The sequence below is a fragment of the Marmota flaviventris genome, chromosome 10, assembly GCF_047511675.1.
Source record: "Marmota flaviventris isolate mMarFla1 chromosome 10, mMarFla1.hap1, whole genome shotgun sequence".
In the NCBI taxonomy this organism is placed as follows: domain Eukaryota; kingdom Metazoa; phylum Chordata; class Mammalia; order Rodentia; family Sciuridae; genus Marmota; species Marmota flaviventris.
In genome coordinates, this window is record NC_092507.1 from 115,194,786 (window position 1) to 115,216,259 (window position 21,474).

Below are 21,474 nucleotides of genomic sequence, written 5' to 3' on the forward strand. Positions count from 1 at the left end.
TAGGATGCTTCTCCGAAAATTCATTTTAAGATAGTTGTTTGAAGTTTGAAGAGCATCTACCTGTGGAAACATTGTCATAAATTTTATGCTCTGTTCCTAGTATTGGTCTATAATATTTTGCCAGAAAAGTCAAAGATAGAAACAGCTTTAGGGTTTATACGGTCAAACTCTTATTTTGTAGAAGAGATGGTGTGACTTTCTCAAGATCATGCTGTGAGTGAGCTGGGACTAGACTTCTCATTTTAAAAACCCTCAGTGATAATAATAATAAAAAAATTGGGCTGGAGACATAGCTCAGTTCTTGGAGCGCCTGCCTTACATGCACAAGGCCCTGGGTTCAATCCCCAGCACCACATTAAAAAAAAATCGTCATGACAGTGACATGTTCTTAGGTACTCATCAAATGCCCATGTGTGGCAATGACTGTGCAAATAAATGCATTTGTGTGTGTATGGGGGGGTCCTGGTGATTGAACTCGGGGTGTTCCACCACTGAGATATATCTTCAACCCTTTTTATTTCATTTTATTCTAATTTTGAGAGAGGGTCTCATTAAGTTGCCCAGCCTGGCTTTGAACTTGTGATCTTCCTTCCTTAGCTTCAACAGTAGCTGGGATTACAGGTGTGCACCACCCATGCCCAGTACTGTAAAAATGCCTTTTCACTCAGGCTACAAACTAAAGTATCATTCTTCTTGCTTTCTACACCTCCCTCCTCTGCCCATCTCCTGGTTCCGTCCTGCTGATATTACTACCTAGGTACTCCTCTGACCCATCCCTTCCCCCATCCCTCCCATCACTTTCCTAGTTCAACCCATTTCACCTCTTATTCGGCTCAATACAGCAGCTTCCTAATTTGCTCCCTCAAACCTGTTATCTCTAAAATCTCCAAATTGATTTATCTAAAATACCTTTATTTTTTTTTTAAAAAAAAGTAAATTAAGTTAAACTCTGATCATCTCATTTCTCTGCTAAAATCCTAATGATACGTCCATACAGCCTACCAGATAAAAAAAATGCATGCTCCCTAACTTATTCTACACTCTCTCCCTGGTCTCTTTTATTAAAGATTGGTAACAGAGATATCCCTTTCCCTCTGTCTCCAGGTTGCTTCAGTCCATCCCCCTGAAAATTGATTTTTGAACTCTTTACCCTCTGGATGGTGAGAGAATAAAAATTCACTTAAGCATTGCTGATAAGAAGTGTGAGCATGTAGCTCAGTGGTTTAGCAACTTGCTTAGCTTGTGCAAGATCCTGGTTTGATCCTCAGCACCTGGAGAGAGGGTGGGGAGAATCATGACTGATAACATCTGTGAGGCAGAAATCAGACTGCATACAATGACTGAGGTGCCAGAGAATAAGAGTGGTCAGGGGTTCAGATGTGGACTGGCTAGCTGTCACTCAGAAGATCATCCCCAGAAGGCTCTACTGGAATGACCCTTTACGGCAGCCAATGCTTCCAGGCATCCTGCTCTCTTATCCACCAGTCCCAGTCTCCTGCCTAGCTCTCTAAAATAGCTGCCTCGGGGACTCAGACAGGACCCTGAGATTTTCCCCTCCTGTGTCTTCATGAAATCCTCCCTCTTCTTCCCTCAGACCTTTCCCAACAAAGTGATTCCACTGCTCTTATGTGTTAAGAGTGTTGGCCAGATGTTGGCCCAAAAGCCTATTTACAGGTTATTGTCTGGGCCATTCAGCGATTACAGACAATGAAGCAATTTTCTCTCTCCATTTAAACCCAAAGACTCATCATTTTCCTGATGAGGGGAAGTAAGGCTTCATTTTGCATCCCAATGTTATTACTCTAAGAAAAGGGAAATGGGATGGTATTTATTTAGAAGAGGGCATTCTTAGTGAACTTTAAGATTTAGTTCAGCATCACCACTGAAAGAAGCTACCCTGACAAGCAATATTTCCTCCACTCCCTTCCGGATGAGCTCGGCGCCTCCCCTGTGGGTTCTGTGATAGGCAAGGCAGTATCTGCAAAACCAACCTCACCACACTGTGTTGCAATGACCCGTTTTCTGCCTATTTTCACCATATCTATAAATTTTTTTGAGAACCTACACTGTCCTATACATCTTTGTACTTTTTTATCCTAACACTACTCTCTGACACAGAATAGATGCTCAATAAATTATTGCTTTACTATATTTCACTAACCCCCTTTGATGTTTGGAGTAAATCAGAAGGCAGACCTTTGCCCTCAGGGAAGTTACATCCAATGTAACCTCTATTATTAGGACTGCAAATAGCCATCTTTTTCTAATGTGAAGAAAGATGAGGCACCAGGAATCATTCTACAGAATGGAAAATACATAAAAATAGCTCTAGCAAACCAACAACCAACAGCTCAGATGAGGTTGAGTGGCCAGCCAGAGGTGTGATGATTTAGCTTCAATCAGAGTCTTGTAATAAAAAGTCCACCAGGAGCCCAGGGATTTTACATTCTCCCCAGGGTTCTGAATGAGAAATACACTTTGTCGGGGTGTGGCAGCTACTCTGACCCACCATGCACAGAGTCAGAGGCCAAAGAGGTCTTTAACAGACACTTCTTTCAAAGCAGTTTAATGTTAAACAACAACAACAAAAAATCCTACAGTCTGGATAACAGTTGATTTAAATAATAATAATAATAATCTCATGGAGTCTGAGGCATATACGAAGGGTATTTAGAAGAGGATGTCCTTATAGGAAAGTTCATTCTTACCGAGGAGATGAGGCATGCTCATGTGCAATTGGCACACAGATATCTCTCTAATCTCTTTTCTCTGAATTGCAAAAATTGGCAGAGAGGCAAGATCTAGTGGTGATGAGGGACTTCAACTAGCAGGACATCTGCTGGAAGTCTCATGCAGAACATCTGATGAATTCTTGCCTGGTCTTGCTGACAACTTTATCTCTCTGTAGGTAGAAAAAGCAATGAGGGAGAACTGATTCTCAAGACTTAATTATGACCAGTAAAGAAGACCTAGATAAGATGTGCATGTGTTAGGAAACTGGGAGAAAAGTGCCCCTATTGTTTAAAAAAAAACTAATAATAAATGATAGGATATCCCCTGATGATAATAAAATATAGCAACCATCTTAATATCTTTTGGTAAATAGGTAATATATGAATAAATTAAGTAAAATATTCAGATCAGTGTACCCCAGACACCGGGGGAGTATATTCATAAAAGTTCAGATTAGAGGATTACGGTCTTGTGACCTGTGATGCAAAATAATAATGGGACGGGTACGTCTAAGAAATGAAATTCAAATAAAATAATCATGAGTTATTCTGATAAAAAAAAAGAAAAAGGCAGCTAACAAAACCCATGGGGATTCATAAAGAGCTCTTCAATGAGCTCAGATTGAATAAAGACTTGCACAAAAGATAAAGAGGAGAGCGTAACTCAGAACAAATTTGGAAGTCCACACGGCCCTATAAGGACAATGATAATATTAATATTAATGTTTGATTTTTACTGAGGGTTTTACCAGGTGCTGTTCTCAACACTTTGGCATATATTAACTCATTGATTCCTCAGAAGAACATGATAAAGTAAGTGTAATATTTATCTTCTTTTTACAAATGAAGGTTCTAAGAAATAAAGTGGGTAAGTTACTGGCCCAAGATCAAAAAACCAGTAAGTAGCAAGAGTTGAAATTTGAATCCAAATAAACTGTTCTCTTAATAAACTGATACTCTTCATCCCTCTATTCAGTTTCTTTTATACTTCTCGATGTTTCTCAGGACAGTGTGTGGCAGGTTAGAGCAGAACACATAGGTTTTTGATAGAATGATAGTTTCAAAAAGCTTTTATTGGACTATTCTATGTAAAATGAAGAAGAAGAAATAATGAGTAAAAATGAAGATAGTAATATGGAAACAGATGTCAAAGAAAAGGAAGCCCTGTTAAAATTGTTTTGTTGTTACTTTTTCCAGAGAGAAAGTTTTAAAGTTGGAAAAGTAGATTAAACATAGCTGTAGTCTTGAGACCAATTTTAAAAAAGATCAAAGCTTCTCATTGCTCCAAAACATTAGCTGTCCTGGAATTTGGGGAGGTGGGGTTGGAGGTTGTTAGCCAGCCAGAAAGAAAATGAGATCCATTTGTACTGAAATTCATGCATAGAGTAGTGGTCTGAGTCAGAGGGTGTCATTGAACCCAAGACTGAAAAAACCATCCAATCCAGTTCTGCATCCCATTTTATTTATATAATCAACTAGATCTGAAGATTGTGTTCAATTCTGGGTGAAATATTCTGTGGGGAGTGTTGACTAATCATATTCCATCCATGTTCAGAGGAGTAAAAACTGATGGCGCAGAAGAGACATCATGCTGTGTAAAGATGTCTTAGAGGACATAGGCAGTCTCGCTTAGATAGGTGTAACGTTTTCAGGTGACTTTACCATGCACAGAGTGAAGTAAAAAGAAGGTGGCAAAATGCATTAAGATCACTTGTATTATGGTCCTTGGTCCCAATGCATTTTTCAGCGGTACATGTTCCTGGACAATTTAGCAGAAATTTAGCAGAAGAAAGAAACATGCTAGCAGAACCAGAACCGATTCTAAACCAAAGGCTGTGCCCTCTGTACCAAGCTCCTTCGTGGTTGCCCTCTTCAAAGACCTGAAGGACAGTCATGCACAAGAGAGGTTAGAGTGGGGCTGGGGATGTGGCTCAAGTGGTAGCGCGCTCTTACAAAAGTAGATGTTGTGTCCGCCGAAAACTAAAAAATAAATATTAAAATTCTCTCTCTCTCCCTCTATCTCTCTCCCTCTCTCTTTTTAAAAAAAAAAGAGGGGTTAGAGTGGTTTGCTTAGCTCTGAGTTCTCAAGTGCACAGAATTTCCAGCATCCCAGTTCAAACAGAGTCAAGAGAATGGCGGTATAAGGGAGCATTAATTTGTTAAAGCAGTGGTACTCTCATTTTTAAATTTCACGAACAAAACAACAACTTTAATAAATGGAGGACTCATGTAGGATTAACAATTTTACCACCTGCTTTTCATCAGCTCTTTTAAAAAGGGAAACTGAACATCAGAGAAGAATTGTCTACCAGTATACTGCCTTTATGCTTTCTGTTTTTACATGCTACAGCAGACTGGTAAAAAAAAAAAAAAAGTCACAAATTGGCAACAATCCACAGACCATTATTTTGAGAAATATTGGATTAGAGAGTTTTTCAGGTTTTTATTTTTACCCTAATTTTTAAAATTGGACAACTCTAAATCACATATTTTGGTACTTAATTATGCCTTTCTTATATTGTATCTCACACCTTGAAAACTTACTTGGTGCCAAGTACCAAGTAAAAGTTAAAGTTTTTTACATGTGAGTCAATTTAATCCTCCAAATAATAGGCACTTGCTGGTCCACTTTCAGTAGAAACTGAGCCTCAGAGAGATTCTGTGACTTGTCCCAAGTCATATAGCTGCGAATTGAGCTCAGACCTCAGCGCCTTTGCTCTCAATGACTGCTACAGACTGGATGTCTGTGTCCCAACTAAATTTATATGTTGAAATTCCAGCTCCCGATATGAGGGTTAGGAGGAGGGTCCCTTGGGAGGTAATGAGGTCATGAGGGCTTGGGTTTAGTTCCCTTATAAAAGAGACACCAAAGATCTAGAGCCTTTCGCTAGGGATGCTACATGAGGATGCAACAAGACAACAGTGTTTATGAACCAGGAAATCAGTGCTTACCTCATCGAATTCTGGTACTTGATCTAACTCAGCCTTGACTTTTCATGGTTCAAGCTCCCCTTTGGGTTACTTTGACACCCTGAATCATTAAAAGGCTATTTGGGTTAGGTGCAGTGGTGTACCCCTGTGATCCTACCCACTGGAGAGGCTGAGGAAGGGCTGCGGATGTAGCTCTGAGATACAGCACCCTGGGTTCAACCCCCAATAACAAAGAGGGGGTGGGGAACAAACCTGTTGGGAAGAACCCATTTGGAGCTGAATAATGGGGGGGGGGGGGGGGGCGCTGATTCTCCAAGGTGAGCAGATTTGGGATAATATAGTTATAAGGAAAAGATTCCAAAGAGATTAGAAGCCTGAGGTTTGACTCCTTGACTTACATTCATATAATGCCCATGGTCCACCCATGGTCCAGTGTGCCAGAAGAGTGTTTGGTGTTGCTCTGCCACCTTCGCAGGAAAAGGTACGGTGGTCTGCTGAGGACACCCAGTTGGTGTAGTTGTTCCTTAGCACAGACAGGACAGATGTGACTGAGCAGCAGCCACAAAGGTTTGGACTCCAGCTTGGCTGCAGGAGCTGCCCTGGCTGCAGCTGCCCACGTCACCTCTTGGAGGCGCTCACGTTCCCGGTTCCTTCCCGCAGAGCCCTCCCTACAACGTTCACACACACACTCCTGCATCCAGAACCAGGGCTCAGGCACTGTGGGCGGGTGAGAAGGGAAAGTGAGAAGAGCAAAATCTATCCATGACAACCCGAAGGTGGCAATAATCACATTTACTTGAAAATTGCCTGAGAATGAACTACATGTTCCTGTGTGGATATGCAAACATATGCAAATGTATGTAAATGTGAGACCCTCTTAACCATTTTCTCCATCTGGATGTGGCCCCTTGTGGTGAGGCCAGAAGGAAATGATGGATTCTGTTCAAGTTCTCCTTTTAGGCCCAATGTTTAGGTAGAGAAATATTCCTTTTGTTCTCCTGGCCATTCTCCTCCCATAACTCTGAGGGGCCTAAGGCACCTAGGTTAGCTCTGGTTTGATTCCATTTTTTTTCTAATGTAGAAAATTAAGTTGTCTGATCCTTTTTTCTTTTCGATTTTCAATGGCTGCTATCTCATCCTGGCCTACACCAAGATGTCTAGGATTGCCTTCCACTTCCTGGAGCCTTAGCCATCTTCCATAAGACAAGATGGCTGTACTTGACTGACTTTAAGGTTCCTCCTAGAAGGTCAGATCTGAATGTCTTGAATTTATGATGTGAAATACAGCAACATGTGCTATTATGACTCACCACCAGCTGGAAATAGGAAAAAGAAAGAGCAAGGGCTTTGAAGTGTTTCTGAAACACAGACCTGGGTTCAGATCTCAGCTTTTTATGGTTCCTAGGAAAAGTTGCATAACTTCTGATTGGAGGGCCCCATTTTTCTCTTCAGTAAGAACAACACATTAGTCTGCAAAGGCCCATCCTTTATCCTTGATTTATGCATTAATAGTCATAATAGATATTTAAAAACCTACTATGCATCCAGCACTGAACTAATTTCTAGAAATCCAAAGGTAAGAAAGCCATAAACTCTGCCCTTAAGAAATTTAGTCTCAGGAGAACAAAATACAAGGGTCGAGGTTACATATTGATGCTCAAGATGCTTTTGGAGCACAGAGTAGGCACTCCTAAGTCAACAAACCAGCCTCATAGATGGTGGTTGTAGGGTAGGTCAATGGACACCAAAACTTAGTCTTGAAAAACAAGTAGGCATTGACCACACAAAGGGGGAATTGTAGAGAGCTTTTAAGAGAATCCTTATGCAAAAACAGGGAAACCCCAGAGAAGGTTTGGAGGGAGTATCTGCTACTCATGTCTGGAACTTAGCATGATTGACAAGACTGGGAAGGAAGGTTTAGGAAAGGTAGGGTGGACCTTGGTTACCATGGTAGTTCTTGGCTTTATTCTGGGATGATGAGAAGCCAATGACATTCATGGGAGGGAGGCAAATAAATTGGCATGTTTTAAGACTCTCTTTGGCTGCAGGTGGAATTGTTTGGGGGTGAGTCAGGCTGGAGCCTGGGAGGCTCTTCAGGAGGCTGGAAAAGCTAGCTCCCCCATCTGCACCAGAGAAGCTGCTATGTGATCCAAGCCAGCATCCTACACTGTGTCCCAGAGATGCTCTCTGCACAGTTAGGAGGCAGGTTAAGTCTGTCTTTGGTTTCTGCTCTTTTCTTTGATTTGATTTCTTATCTCTCCTCAGCTGCTTCATCTCCCATTGCCCTTGACCCTCCTCCCAGTAACATTTCTAATACATTAACTTGTAAGCAGTGTCTATTTAATTCATTTTCCATGTTAGAGAGAGTTCTAAAAGAAAAGAGGAACATAAGATAAGGCAGTGTTTACCAATGAGAGAGAGAGAGAGAGAATCAAATGGCAGTCACTTCAGGCATCCCTGCTGTGTGTAGAGAGGGGATTCAGCTGTGAGGGGCTCTGTGCCACCAAATGCATACGAGACCTGGCTGCTGGAATGGCATAGCATGGCCTCTGCCTTGAAGGGTATGGTGCCCAGATGCAGGGTCCAGAGCAGGAGACTGTGTGTGGCTGTGCACATCATGTGTAAGCATGCTTGGTTGCCCTTGTGTCTGTGGATACAGGACATGGGACTCTGTGTGTGGTGACCCTGTGTGGTCTCCTGCAACTAGCAAAAGCACTGCTTATCCACCCTGTGGCCAGCTGTGCAGTGCCCACCCTGACCCTTCTCTCCCTTTATCCCCGATGTACTGACCCTTTCCTGCAGTCACCTTTCCTTGGAGGCCTCTCCCACCCAGAGTAGAAGAAAGAAAGAAATGTAGGAAGACCTGTGCCATTTGGTGGGGAGAGGTTTGGGGAACGTATACATTTCCGAGGCAGAGAGAGCCTAGGTAAGAATGGACGATGTGACTTTTTGTCACTTTTTCTAAAACATGGAAACTGTTCAGGGCTTGACCCCACTGCATGGCGATTCTTCAGTTTTGAGGTGGAGTCTGGAGACTAGGGAAAGGACCTATCTGCCGAAGCTGGGCAGGAAGGACAAATGGAAGACTGTGGATGAATACAAAGGCCATGTTGAATATTCAGCCAAATGTGGAATTCTTCTTCAACTTCAATGTGTGAAGTAATTGCTTAGGTTCTTGTTCAAGTGCAGATTCTGATTCAGCAGCAGGTCTGGGGAGGGGCCCAGAGTCTGCATTTCCTACAGACTCCCATATGATAGTGATATTGTGATCACAGCTCACACTTTTGAGTGACAGTAGAATATGTAGCACTTGCGTATTTTCATTGAGTTGGGAGAAGCTGAGCAGACAGATTCTCCCAGTGACTCCACCCTCTCATAACAAGGAGCTTCCAAATGACATCATAGTCCAAGGAATGGAAACCACAGGAGAGGAATCGTGAGCAGTGTTGGAATGTGGTTGTTTTAGGCCCCCCAAATAAGGTTAGGTTTGATCAAGGAGACTGCAGAGGGACCACTACTTTTTGACAGTCCATGAGCATTTAATGATCTTCTGTAAATAATACCATAGGGCAGCACAAGTGAGCACAAATACCAGCAAAATGTCCACGAATATCCCCTATTACTACCACTACCATCTTCTCCCCTCACCTCCATGTTGACCTCTCCTGTAAAGGACTGCTTCCGAGAGAGCTTCCTATTAAACACAGTTGCAGGCAGATTCTGTTAGCCCTTTGGACACAAGGCTAAATGGAGAGGCAGGGACAGAGGTAGAAGGGTAATTCCCATAGTCCAATTCCCATATGCTCCTGCCTTTGGAAGAACTTCTTTTTAGGTGGAATGGCCCCCAAAAGCAAGGAACATTTTCCCAACTGGCTGCAGGGTAAATTTTTCTTTAATACTAATAGCAATGGATTTGCTCCCAGCTGTAATTCATTTTACAGTTTCCACATCTGTCAGCTCATTTAATCTGTACATCGGACCTGTGAGCTAAATAGGGCAAGTGTTATTACATGATTTCTCACAGATATGAACGTTAAAACTCAGAAAGCTGGTTAAGGGAGGTAGCACAGGATACACGACCCAGGTCTCCCAACTCAACCCAGCGCTGTAGCCAACCACCCAAGACTGCTGTGTTACATATTTCCCCCAAGGAATAAAAATGACTCTGGAAATCCATGATTAATAGCCTGGTACCTTGAGGAAACCCTATCTGGTTGGTAAAAACTGTGTATCGCTCAACCTTCTCTAATTTTAGATCATCTAAGACAAGGCAAAAAAGGGAAACAGGGTGATATGGAAAGCAATTTCTGAGATCTGCAACTTCTATTTTTTAACATGGATTCTAGGAAAGAACTTCCCAGAACATGTGTTAGACTCCTTTGCTTTCTTTTCTAGGACCTCTTCATTCCTCTTAGAGGCCCCCCTCAGCAAATTCCCAGGCCAAACCTGGGTCTGGAAGCAAAGTGGGAGCTGAAGTGACAGCTTCTGACCACTAGAGGGACCCCAGGCACCAGCTACATTTTCTGCAGTAATTGGTGCAGAGAAATGGTACCCACCTCTTGGAAAAATTCAGTTCAGGTGCACATCTGGCTAAGAATTCCTTCATTGTTCCACAAACCAGGTTCTGACGAGACCAAAGTATTCAAGCTTTAAATCAGAGACATTTAATTTCCAGAATTCAAAGAGATTAAAATCATCATAAGGGAGACCCAGACACCAGAATCTATGAATATGCATTTTTATCAAGCTTTTTCATTTAATATATTACCATAGGGCTCCAGAGTGTCTGGGACCAAATATTCTGATTCATGGTACCTTAGGTTTGGTAAAAGACTATTGAAAATCTCTCTCCAGGTGGTTCTGATGCTCTGCCATTTGGGAGAAAGCCACTGGACTGGTCCCAGCTCTATCCCAATGCACAGTGTGTCCTCTACCGCATTCTGATGAACTGTTACTACAGCCTCACGTTTTGAATCTGTTCTAAAACTGTGAACTCACAACTCAGATTATTTCTACACTCTTATTCTCTTCTTGTTCATAGTCACACCAGTTCTTTTTTCTTATAACAGCATTTCTAATTTGTGGTGTGTGTGTGTGTGTGTGTGTGTGTGTTGGTGTTTATCTATGCCTTTCATATTGGTCCCTAAAGTCCACAAGGGCAAGACATACACATGTTATGTTCGCCACTGTAAAACAAGAACATAGATCAGTGTAGAGCAATGGTGTTCTTATATGCATTGTTATCTATCTACCTACCTGTTCTTCCTCCCTCCCTCCTTTCCTTCCTTCCTTTCTTCCATTAACAGGAATGTGACAGCCCATCCTTGCAGCAGATTCAACTGTGAAAAGCTTTCTCTAACATTCAGCCAAAACAAGTCTCCCTGTTATTTCTTTCCATCCAGTGATCCTAGTTCTGACATATACACGTCTAATGCTTCTTCCACAGCACAACTATTCAGCTATTTAAAGATGGCTAAGTATTTCCTGCACTCTTCCAGTGTAAGTCTCCCACAACCCGTACACACACCTTCGCTCCTTCAGCCCCGCTTTATAGCTAGCAGTAGCAGAGCTCTATTTTATCATCAATTTGGCCACCACCTATTAAGAGCTTTAATTTGTTAGTGGTTCTTTCAACACACAGGTCCCAGAGCTGAGCTCTCCATTCTAAACATGTCCTGTCCAGGGCAGGGGTGGTATTGCACGCTCCCTTGTCCCGTATGCTGTGCCTTAATGCAGGCTGAATTTGCATCAGCTTTTTGGCTGCCATACATACCACTGAATCATCGTTAGCCTGTAGCCAAGTGAAACCTCTAAGTCTCTCTTACAAGAACTTCTTTCTGTTGAGCCAAGCCTTTTCCATTGCACTTAGTGCAATTGATTTTTTTAAATGTAGGTTTTGCATTAATCTCTATTAAGTTTTATTTAATTTCTGCAGTTTTTGCTAGCTCAGTGACCTTCCCCCACTTGCTCCTTTCATATTCCCCAAAACTGTTCGTGGATAGTCCCTATCCATCAACCAAGTCTCTGAAGAGAGCTGTGTTGTTCTAAGGCTTGAAGAGGACAATGAGGTGGAAGAGAAGCACGGTTGTATTTTTGGCAGCTTCCAGGCTGAGGACAGAGGTAGTCCACTTTTTTCTCAAATCTCAGACAGGAATAAACCGACCAATTATTGATCTATCTATCTATCGATAGATCGATCTATCTATCCACCCATTCATCCATTCTTCTTTCCTTCCTTCCTTCTTTCCTTCCATTAGCAAGAATGTAAAAGCCCATACTTGTGGCACAGATTCAATTGTGAAAAGCTTTTCTTAACATTCAGCCAAAACCAGTCTCCCTATTATTTCTTCCCACGGGTATTCCTAGTCCTGAACACTGGATGAACAGAACTTTCTACTCCAATGTTCCATGCCTATTCTCTCTTCTCTGGGTAATTTTTTTCAGTGTATCTGTACCTAGAATGTAGCACAACCATCTTGGAAATCCCCCCTTACATTTCTACCATCTCTGCACCTGCACATAAAGAACATTCCTAGAAAAAAATATTCTCTAAGTGGGTATGGTGGGGCATTGTAATCCTTAGCTACTCCTGTGACTGAGCCAGGAGTATAGCAAGTTCAAGGCAATCCTGGGTGAGACGCTGCTATAATATAAACTAAAAAATGCTGGGAGATGTAGCTCAGTGCAAGAGCAGTCCTAGGCTCAATCTCCATTACCGTGGGGGTCAGGGAAGACCCTGAAGCTTTGGTATTGCCCATGAAATAGAAGACTCATCTGGAAAGTTTGGGTACCTGAGGGCTTTGAGGTTCTCCTGTATGTCCTGGGACCCACATATGTTCAGGGTTGTCCTGGAGAAGACCAGGAAATCTTGAGAACCGAAGAAAGAAGGGAGGGATTGGAGGACCCAAGATAGGTTCAGGGAGATGCTGATATCTAGAATTGCGTCTGACTTATTTCTACCTCTTTCAGGACTTCTCACAGCATCATCAACTTAGTGGGCAATAATTTCTGTAAGTGACACGAACTGTATACCCTTAAGTGCCTCAAAGGGTTAACCAAGTACCCAGAACTGCAGGAAGATAGATTGCCACAGGGGGGCGACAGAGGCCAGGAGGTGAAAGGGGACTGGGTTCAGAGGTGGGGAAGGGGTAAAGCTGGCCCAAGCTAAGGGGAAACTGAAGGAAAAAAAATCAACACGGAGACTGAAATGACCTTTAGTTTCAAGGGAGTGTAGTTCTCTTTTTGAGCGTGATGAAATCAGAGGAGGCGGTTGGACTCTAAATTTGATTCTGGGCCAACAGAAGTCTCCTAGAATTTGGGGAAGTGTCCTGTGACTCATTTTTCCTCAAGTACAGATGAAACATGACAGCCCTTCCCAGTTTTCCCCTGCTGTCCCAAGCCCGGCAGGGCCCCAAAGGAGAAGAAAGGACTCTTCCTCCAACACATGCTCAGGAACTGTGGGGAAGTCCCATCTGCCCCCGACCCCCCACCTCGCTCTGCCAGCCATAAATTGACACAGAAAGCAGGTTCATGGACCAGAAACCTTGTCCTGACAGTCCTTCAGGCTTTTCTGCCCTAAACAACTGGATGACATGAGAGAGAGATGCCCTAGAGGACTTAGGGAAAGAAAGTCACTTTCCAACATTTTTCTGCACCAGTTATTTGCTTGCTTGTTCCTGTTCCCCACTGGACTGGGGCCCTTCTAGCAGGTGGAGCCATGCTTTATTCATAGGGATTCAGTTCATAAATATATTTATCCCACGTTTACTGAACTCTGACTATGCACCAGCCACAAAAGAGAAAAGGGTCTTGTTCCCATGCAGCTGATGCTCTAGTGGTGAAGGCAAGCAGTGAACCGGGGAAGCCAATAAATGAGCGAACAAGACAGATTCTAACAGGAGTGCGTGCTGCAAAGGACACCGCCTGAGCGCATTGGTAGGGAATAAGTGGGTGCACAAGGTGACCGGGGCCACATTCCGTCTTTGAGGACTTGATATTTGCACTGAGACACCCAAGATGAGAAGGTGCAACTCGCACCGAAGGCACAGGACAGAGAGTTCCGGATTGAAGAGATGTCATGTGCAAAGACTCTTAGAGAACAAATTTGTCCATTTGTAAGACCAAAAAGTCTCCACCAGGCATAAAGCTTAGTGAGCAAGAGTCATGGGCTGATCGCGGAAGTCCTATGAGAGAGAGAGCAAAGCACTTGAGATTACCTTTAAGTATAGTAGGGAGGAAACTAAATGCCAAATTTTGGGTATATTTTCTTAAAGAGAAACTTTGGCCAGTTTTTCTTTACTGGAGGCTGAACCGGGGATGCTTTACCACTGGGCTCCATCCCCAACCCATTTTCATTTTTATTATTTATTTTGACACAGGATCTCCCTAAGTTGCTGAGGCTGGCCTTGAACTTACAATCCTCCTGCCTCAGCCTCCAGAGTCACTGTATTGCAAGCATCCACTACCACACCTGACAACTAACACCAGATTTTCTAAGAGGTATATAATCCTTCTCCCTTCTTCCTTCTAAATAGTAGTAACACTTGATTTAAAGACAGAAGACAAGGCTCAGGCTATTAGAAAAACTAAAAAGTCAGAAGATACAGTTTGGAGCTACATAGAATATGTTCTTCCAGGACACTGAGAACTACCCAGGAAAAAAACACAATTATCCTTGGGGTAGGTGGGACTTGAGACATTATCATAGAAATCTTGAGGGGCAGGCAACTTTAAGTGCCTCCAGATATGGGAGGGGAGAAATGGTGGGATAAGTACGTGCTGATGTAAATGCTAGAAACCAAGTTTGCAAATGACCAGACAGTGAATTATAGGTATTTGAGAATTATAGGTATTTGAGAATTATAATAAAAGTGCGTCTAAAAGATGTCCTAAAACTAAGTGCAATAAATGCAAGGATACCTGATATATCCCCCTAAAGTGTTGGCACCAAATTCTTCTAAACCAATTATCCAGAGGCCACCCCCTTGGAGAGTCCCTCTTTCCTGTCTCCGATTGTTAAGGGAGAGATGACAGCTAACAGACATTTTTGCTGAACTGATTTCTAAATACTCCTTACTCCACTGTGTGTCCCACACCCCTCCTGCCCAAATCACCTAGATGTCTGGAGATGATTTGGAAGGACTTGGACTTGTTAATTAACCTAAACAGTCACATTCATCTGCAAGGTGCATTATTGTTAATTAAAACCGCGATTCTCCTTGTGCCCAGACGGCGGGCTGCGGTTGTCAGAATAATTAGATAGCATACGATGGTTTTCATGCAAATCCCTGGCAATTAGAGTTGGCGATGAATTGGGTTTGAAATCCCAGTGAAGTTCTCAATCAGAATCCCTCTGGGAGTGGCTGCAGGAAGACAGTGGTGGTGGGGATGGAGGATAGGGAGATAAAGGTGGATAAGAAGGTGTGAGGACCAGCCATTCGTTTCCTGGATCCTCCGGGAGCAGCCTCAGCCTGAAATACATGAATTATGAGCCTCGACATGATTTTTAAACTTCCCTCAAGAAACAAGTCCCTTTCCTTAATGCAAATTGACCCTCCCCAGGGCTTTGTGTACTCCCCAGACCTAGCCTCCATGGCTCTCATCTTTCTGAGAGGATTTTTTTGCTTAGCCAGGAGGCCCCATAACTCATACACCGCTAAAGTCCCTGCCAACCCTCAGATTAAATTCTTAAGAGTTCTAAGGAAACAGGATTTGTATTCCTGAAGAGTCGCAGAAGAGATGCCAGGTTCAGGCCAATTTTAGAGTGGTCGGTGGCATGCAGTGAGTTAAATGGGCAGGGGCAGCCGGTCCCCTGGAAAGCTTTAAAGAAATGGCTGAGGTCAGAGTTGGATGTAAGAAAGAACCATCCAGAAGGATAGATAGATAATGGCAGGGAAAGGGCAGCCCCTGAAGGGACCAGGGCAAGCCAGCAGGGGTGGAAATGAGGGGCAGATAACCGTGGGGACGCCAGTCTCCAACCCACTCTGACCTCTTATCAGTGACCGGCTTCTGCTTCTGCCTTTCTTTGGTGAGGGATGCGATAGCTGACAAGCTACTCCCCAAGAGTCTGGGCTCTCTCTCTACCTGGACAAGTGAGGAGGGACTTGTGTCTGTAGGCGCTGGTGGGGCTGGGGGTGGGGGGTGGTCTGAAACCAAGCCTTCTTCCCATCAGGTTAAGGCTGGAAACTTCTGGAAATCCAAAACAGCCTCTCCTTCCCCTCAACTAGGTCAGCCTTTCCAAAAATCCGGCCCCTGGTCAGGGAGGAGGGCAACATCTGGCAGGACTGAGAGAGTGGTCAGAGGTTACAGGGGGGATTTTGGAAGGAGGCTAAAAAGGGAACAGGAGAAAACCAAAAATAACCAGGAGAGATTTACCGACGGTGGTGAATCTACCTGAGCATAATCTCGGTTTGTAAACTCGTTCCTTTTTCTTCATTTCTCTCTCTCTCTCTCTTGTCTTTCTGTTTCAGCATGTCTCCCGCGTCTCCAGCGGTCCCCAGATCCCGCCTCTCAATTTGGGCTGCACCAATCCGGAGCTAAACCTGGCGGTTGCTAAGAGACCGGAGGTGGGAGATTGAGAGGCCTTGTCACAGCACCCACCCAGGACAATTCCCTGGGCCTTCTGGACCCTCCTGCCCGACATGTTCTCTGTCCTCTCTGCTGCCCCTCCCATACCTCCTACTTATCCCCAGACCCAGAGTCAAGCAGAAATGCTTCAGGGAACAACTAGGCGGGACCTGTTCTGGGGAAAAAATGGAAAGATGGTAACTAGGCTCAGACAGACGGGAGGGCCCTGCCCTGCTCAGGTGTTCCCAGCCTTCAGTTGGATTGTGGGGGGAGCTCTTTGTGGCTTCTCTGGGAAGAGGTGAATTTGTTGGCAATAGAGGTTGTGCCCCCATATGAAGAGGGGACTTGCTCCCCTCCCAATCGTCACCTAAACTTGGCTGGATACAGTGTGAGCAGAAGCTTCCGAGGTCATATTTAAACAGCAAGAGGATCAGGGGCCTATCTGGGAAAGAGAGGGCTTTGTACTTTGGGGTATTTATTTTGTGGGAAGTAGGAGGAAAGGTTTGTGTGGGAAAGAAACGTTAATTCAGTAACTGGGGATTGAAAGGGAAATTCTAGGGGATTCCATATAGATGAATCAGATTAGGGCCTCCCCGTTTAAGTTTCTCCATTCTTCATGACTTGTAGATTTTTCCTCCCTCTACATCAGGGGGTGGTGGGGGGGACACTGGGTAATTCATTTGTTTAAGGAGTAAATCCTGCAATCTGCTTCCGTTCCCTGAGAATGGGGATGGTCACAGAAGTAAGTGGGGAGAGGGACCCTGGAGAAGTCTGTGCGCGCACACAGGGACGTAGGGTTCAGATACCGGCCCACCCGCAAGCACAGGTAAAGAAATGTGTTATTACATACAGGCATCATCGAAAATGCATTTAGATTCTAACAGACTGAGACACAGACATGTACACCACACACACACACACACACACACACACACACACACAGAGGAATCAAGAATAAACCTCACCCTGGACTGAGAATCGTCTCTGAGGATACTTCTCCCTCCTTCCCCACCTGCCCTGATCTCTAAACAAAGCCAGAGAGGAGATAAAAGACAGAGGAGGAGTCTACACATGGTGAACAGGGAAGAGGAAATAGACCTCTGGTTTTATTGTTGTTCTTCTCTCTCTCCAGTTTCTATTTTTTTTTTTTTTTTGGACCCTTTTCCCACTGAGCTACATCCCCAGTCCTTTTTAGTTTTTTTGTTCATTTGTTTGTTGAGACAGGATCTCACTAAGTTGCAGACGCTGGCCTCAAACTGTGATCCTCCTGCCTCAGCCTCCCCAGTAGATGGGATTGCAGGCATGGGCCACCGCTCCTAGCTTTTCCACTTTTTCTTCCTATCCCCTTTGCTCTCTGCACGAGCTTCTTTTCTTTGTTTACCTATTAAGCATGTCTTCTGGTTTCCAGGGCTCATCTGCTCCCATCGTGCTCCTGTTTCTCCTCTCTTCCCCCTTGAGAAGGCAGGAGCCTCACACCTCAAGAAGACATGTGTGTGTCCTGAGGATGTTCAGACCTCATTCCCTTTCTCCCCAGGCCGGCTCGCGAAACAGATGCTGCCAGGAACATCTGGCAGGAAATGTCCTGCTCTCTCTCCCTTCTCCGTCCTCTCCTCTTCATCCCCAGACAAAATCAGAAACTACTCACTTCATAAAAGCCGTGTAAACTTTAATTCAGGCTGACAGGTGGGAAGGGAGGGAGGATTTGCCTTCAAAAGTGTCCGGATGAGAAGACCGTCTTGCAGGAAGGGGCAGGGAGGGCAAGGAGGCGTGGGTGGCCTTGTGGCAGAACAGGGCCACCAGCAGGGGAGACACGGCACAGTGCAGTATGGCCAGGGCTTCTGCCAGGTGCAGGGCCAGGTCCAGGATCTGCTGAGCCAGACACGTTGGCAGCAGCAAGACCTTGGACCTCACCAGGGTGTCGAATCCCAGAGCTACCCCGTGAGGCCACCAGAAAACGAACCAGACCCACAGGACACTGATCCAGGGACATGGCCCCCTGTACAACACCTTCTGCAGCCCCTTGGCTCCCAACAAACCCAGGGGCAGCAAGACAAAGATGCCAAAGCAGACTGCAGCGTGTGTGGACTGCAAAGTCCCCAGGCCCCTGCTGGACGCCAGGGTGCACAGGCCATAGGACGTGTCCGTGGCCAGGGTGATTGGCAGCCCTAATACGGCAGCCGCTCCCCAGAGCCCCACAGAGAGGCCGAGAGTGAGGCCCCAGGTGTGGCCTGTCCCCAGGTTAGGGTCCAGGCAGGCGTGGTACCCTATCAGCAGAGCCTGGGCAAAGGCTGAGCTGTACCAGGCCCAGTAGCCCAGGCGGCACAGGGTAGGGTTGTGGGCGCTGTTTAGCCCTGGGGCCAGAATGGGCACCGCCATGCTGAAGAGGGCGCTTCCCACAGCCAGCTGGGCCAGGATCGGCCAACTGGGGCAGAGCTGCCAGTGGAAGAGAGATCTGCAAAGTGCCAAGAGGACAGCGCCACTAGCCACAATGCCCAGGATGCTGGCCAGGATGAAGAAGGGCAGCGAGGAGTCATCGAGCAGGTTACAGGAGTGGCAGGGGGCGACAGCGTCCGGGATGTAGATGTCCTCATAGGATTCCTCACCGTAGGAATAATTCCAAGCATAGCTTTCAAAAAACAACTGACTTCTGTTCTCGGCGAGTGAGGATTCCACCTGGAGGGTAACACGCAGCAGAGGGGGCCATCAGAGCATCCGGGAACCCCACCCAGAGCCTCCTGGCACCTAGGGGACTTGGGAAGGGAGGTGGAGAAGGAGAGCTGAGGGAGGCTGAGTAGCCCGAGCAGGGACAGGGTGTGGAAAAGCCAGGGAAGGGGTAGGACCCGAGGAACAGAAGGCAGAGGGCAGGGTCATCCAGGACCTGGATGGAACTGGCTGAGAAATGAAGGGAAAGGAAAAAGATGTTCAGGGGAGACTGGGTAAGGAGGAGAGAAGGAAGCAGATTGTTAAGAGGAGATAGAGCGAGGAGGGGGATAAGAGACAGGAGAAAAGGAAGGAGGTCGGGGCTCACGCAGGGCCATGGGGCCAAGAGGCAGGCAGTGGTGGAGGGGCTCTCCCACTCACCCGGGGCAGGCAGTTCCCCATCGCACTGTGCGCTCAGGGCAGGCCGAGAGAAGGGCTGGGACACTCTGTCTGCAGCTGTGGTTCCAAGATAAGTGCTGAGGCCTAATGAAGGCCCTCGGGCTCTGGGCAGGGCCACGGGGGCAGGGGCAGCGCTCAGGAAGCCTTACCCCCACGCCCACTGCCTGCCTGAGCCCGAGGTCCACATGGGGGCCCTGGCCCCAGGCTTCCTGTTTTGAGGTTGGATCTGGCAGGTCAAGACAGTCTCAGGAAAACACCACGGCCAGGACCAGAAAGGGGGCATTTTCCCGAAGATGGAAAGGGAGAAACCTGGGGGCTTTCCAGCAAGTGGAGACTCTTCAAGCACAAGGAAGGAAGAAAGGAGACGGCCAGGGGCGGCTTGAGGGGCAGAGATAAGAGAAGAGCTGGGAAGCTGGAGAGCCATGGCAGCAGATGACCTCAGTGCTGCCCAGCCCCTTGGACGGAATCCAAGGAGAGAGTTCCAAAGCCACGGGTGTGTGGGAAGGTGTGTTCATGGTGCTTGGGGTTGGATCTGTCCAGCCTCGGGTGGGGGTATGCATTTAGGTGGGGGACTCTTTGTGTGTATTAGGTAGAACAATTTACCTCTGTGTGTGTGTGTGTGTGTGTGTGTGTGTGTGTGTGTGTGAGAGAGAGAGAGAGAGAGAGAGAGAGAGGTAGCCATGTGCCTCACATCTGAGTGTGTGTTAGGTGCTGGCGGTGTCTGGGGAGTGTGAATGGCTATCTGAGGTGTGGTGTGCCGGTGTGAGAGGGAAGGAGGACTGAAGGAGCTGTCAAGGCCGAATCATGACCCTCCTCTGGGGACTGACGGAGCATTTGCTTCACCACCTATGGGCTCAGTGAATGTCTCTTCCACACCAAGCAGAGCGCTTGGTCTGCCATGTTCAAGTAAGGCTCTTGGGGACAATGAGACACCATATTTTTTACCCCATGGTTCTGTTGGGGACATAAGGGTTCTGGGGTTGCTTCATTGGCCTGACATCTCAGCAATAAGTAAGGTTTCTTCTGGGGGACAGCGGGGAGTGGAACTGCTAGTTCTCTGGATGGCAGAAACCAAGGGCATCTTCCCTGCAGGCAGATGCTCCTGAGCCCATGGCCCTTCTCCTTGTTGGGCCCTCCTTCGGCTGCTTTCCCAGGATCTCTGCTATTTCGTCACCCCCTTTCTGCATTTTATTTCTTCAGTGTGGGCTTTGTAGCCTGCATTTGGGGAGGCATGGGTCATAGAACGTCCAAGTCAGAACAGTGAGACAGGAGCAGGACAGGGGACACTGGGATTCATCTTTTCAAGAAAGCATGGAATGTTTTAACTCCAGTTCTGTCCAGGACCTTTATCTCAGTCACATAGAGGGGTACCTGGGGGCAAAACACCTCAGACCTTGTAGAAATGCCTCCATGATCTCCCAGGATACAGGGTCTCAGTTGAACAGGAGGAGGGCTGGAAAGTTAAGTTTGGCCATGATCGGGTCACTCTTCTTCCTGGACAGTGTTGAGGGTGCCTCCAAGGGCCAGGCAGAGGACTGGGGAAACAGTCAGATGTCCCACCCCAAACTCTCCCTGGAAAGGGAGGACCCAGCAAAAGGGGGTGAAGACACTCGTCTCCCTTGTTTCCAGACATAGAGGCTCTCGAGAGAACATGGCAAGGACACGGCAGCCCCTGGAGATGGCAGGTGCAAGGTGCAAGGGATTCCGGAACAGCCCTTGGCTACTCGCAGCCCTGCAGGGTGACAGCCGCAGAAAGGAGGCAGCCGGACGACACGGGTAATCCAGATATATTGAGGGTGATCCCTCTGAGATTAGCACAGGAGAGTTAGAAAGATTATAAAGATACACGATCCCCTCCCTGCTCCCTGCCCCCCTCCCCCCCATGGACAGACACACACAGCACAACAGCCCCGCTCCCCCCGCCCCCGTACAAATATGGCTTCTGTGTTATATGGACAGAGTGGTTCAGCTCAAAGAGGAAAAATCATTTTTTCCCAAAAGCGGGTGCCGGGAGACAGGAAGCCCAAGAGACCTGGGGCCCCAGGCTCCCTTGCTGCTGAAAGAGGAGGGGGCCCTGGCTTAGGTGAGGGGGGAGGCTGCCTGCTGTGCCCAGGGCCCTAACCAGGGGCTGGAAGATTCACAAAGG

At 46.2% G+C, this 21,474-nt stretch overlaps 1 protein-coding gene and 1 long non-coding RNA gene across 3 annotated transcripts; one reads left to right on the forward strand and one right to left on the reverse strand.

The window, feature by feature from the left end:
• Positions 1-15,683: 15,683 nt before the first annotated feature.
• On the forward strand, positions 15,684-17,899 carry LOC114104606 (uncharacterized). 2 transcript variants are annotated; one of them, XR_003584862.2, is made up of 3 exons: positions 15,684-15,754; positions 16,133-16,228; positions 17,638-17,899. It is a non-coding gene; the product is annotated as an uncharacterized lncRNA (long non-coding RNA). The 2 variants fall into 2 exon arrangements; XR_003584863.2 differs by lacking the exon at positions 15,684-15,754 and adding an exon at positions 15,797-15,889.
• Ackr1 (atypical chemokine receptor 1 (Duffy blood group)) lies at positions 17,875-19,691 on the reverse strand. The gene is made up of 2 exons (XM_027950804.3): positions 19,311-19,691; positions 17,875-18,902 (listed from the first exon to the last, which is right to left on the reverse strand). Exons 1-2 carry the CDS (start codon positions 19,329-19,331, stop codon positions 17,901-17,903), a joined length of 1,023 nt encoding a protein of 340 aa, XP_027806605.2. The 5' UTR covers positions 19,332-19,691; the 3' UTR covers positions 17,875-17,900.
• Between the last annotated feature and the right edge of the window lie 1,783 nt (positions 19,692-21,474).

Bases quoted from the DNA above. Each gene is read 5' to 3' on its own strand.
- Ackr1 (XM_027950804.3), bottom strand. From the start codon at position 19,331: ATGGGGAACTGCCTGCCCCGG. The intron at 18,903-19,310 runs GTGAGTGGGAGA...GTTACCCTCCAG, and splicing joins TGGGGAACTGCCTGCCCCGG to GTGGAATCCTCACTCGCCGA.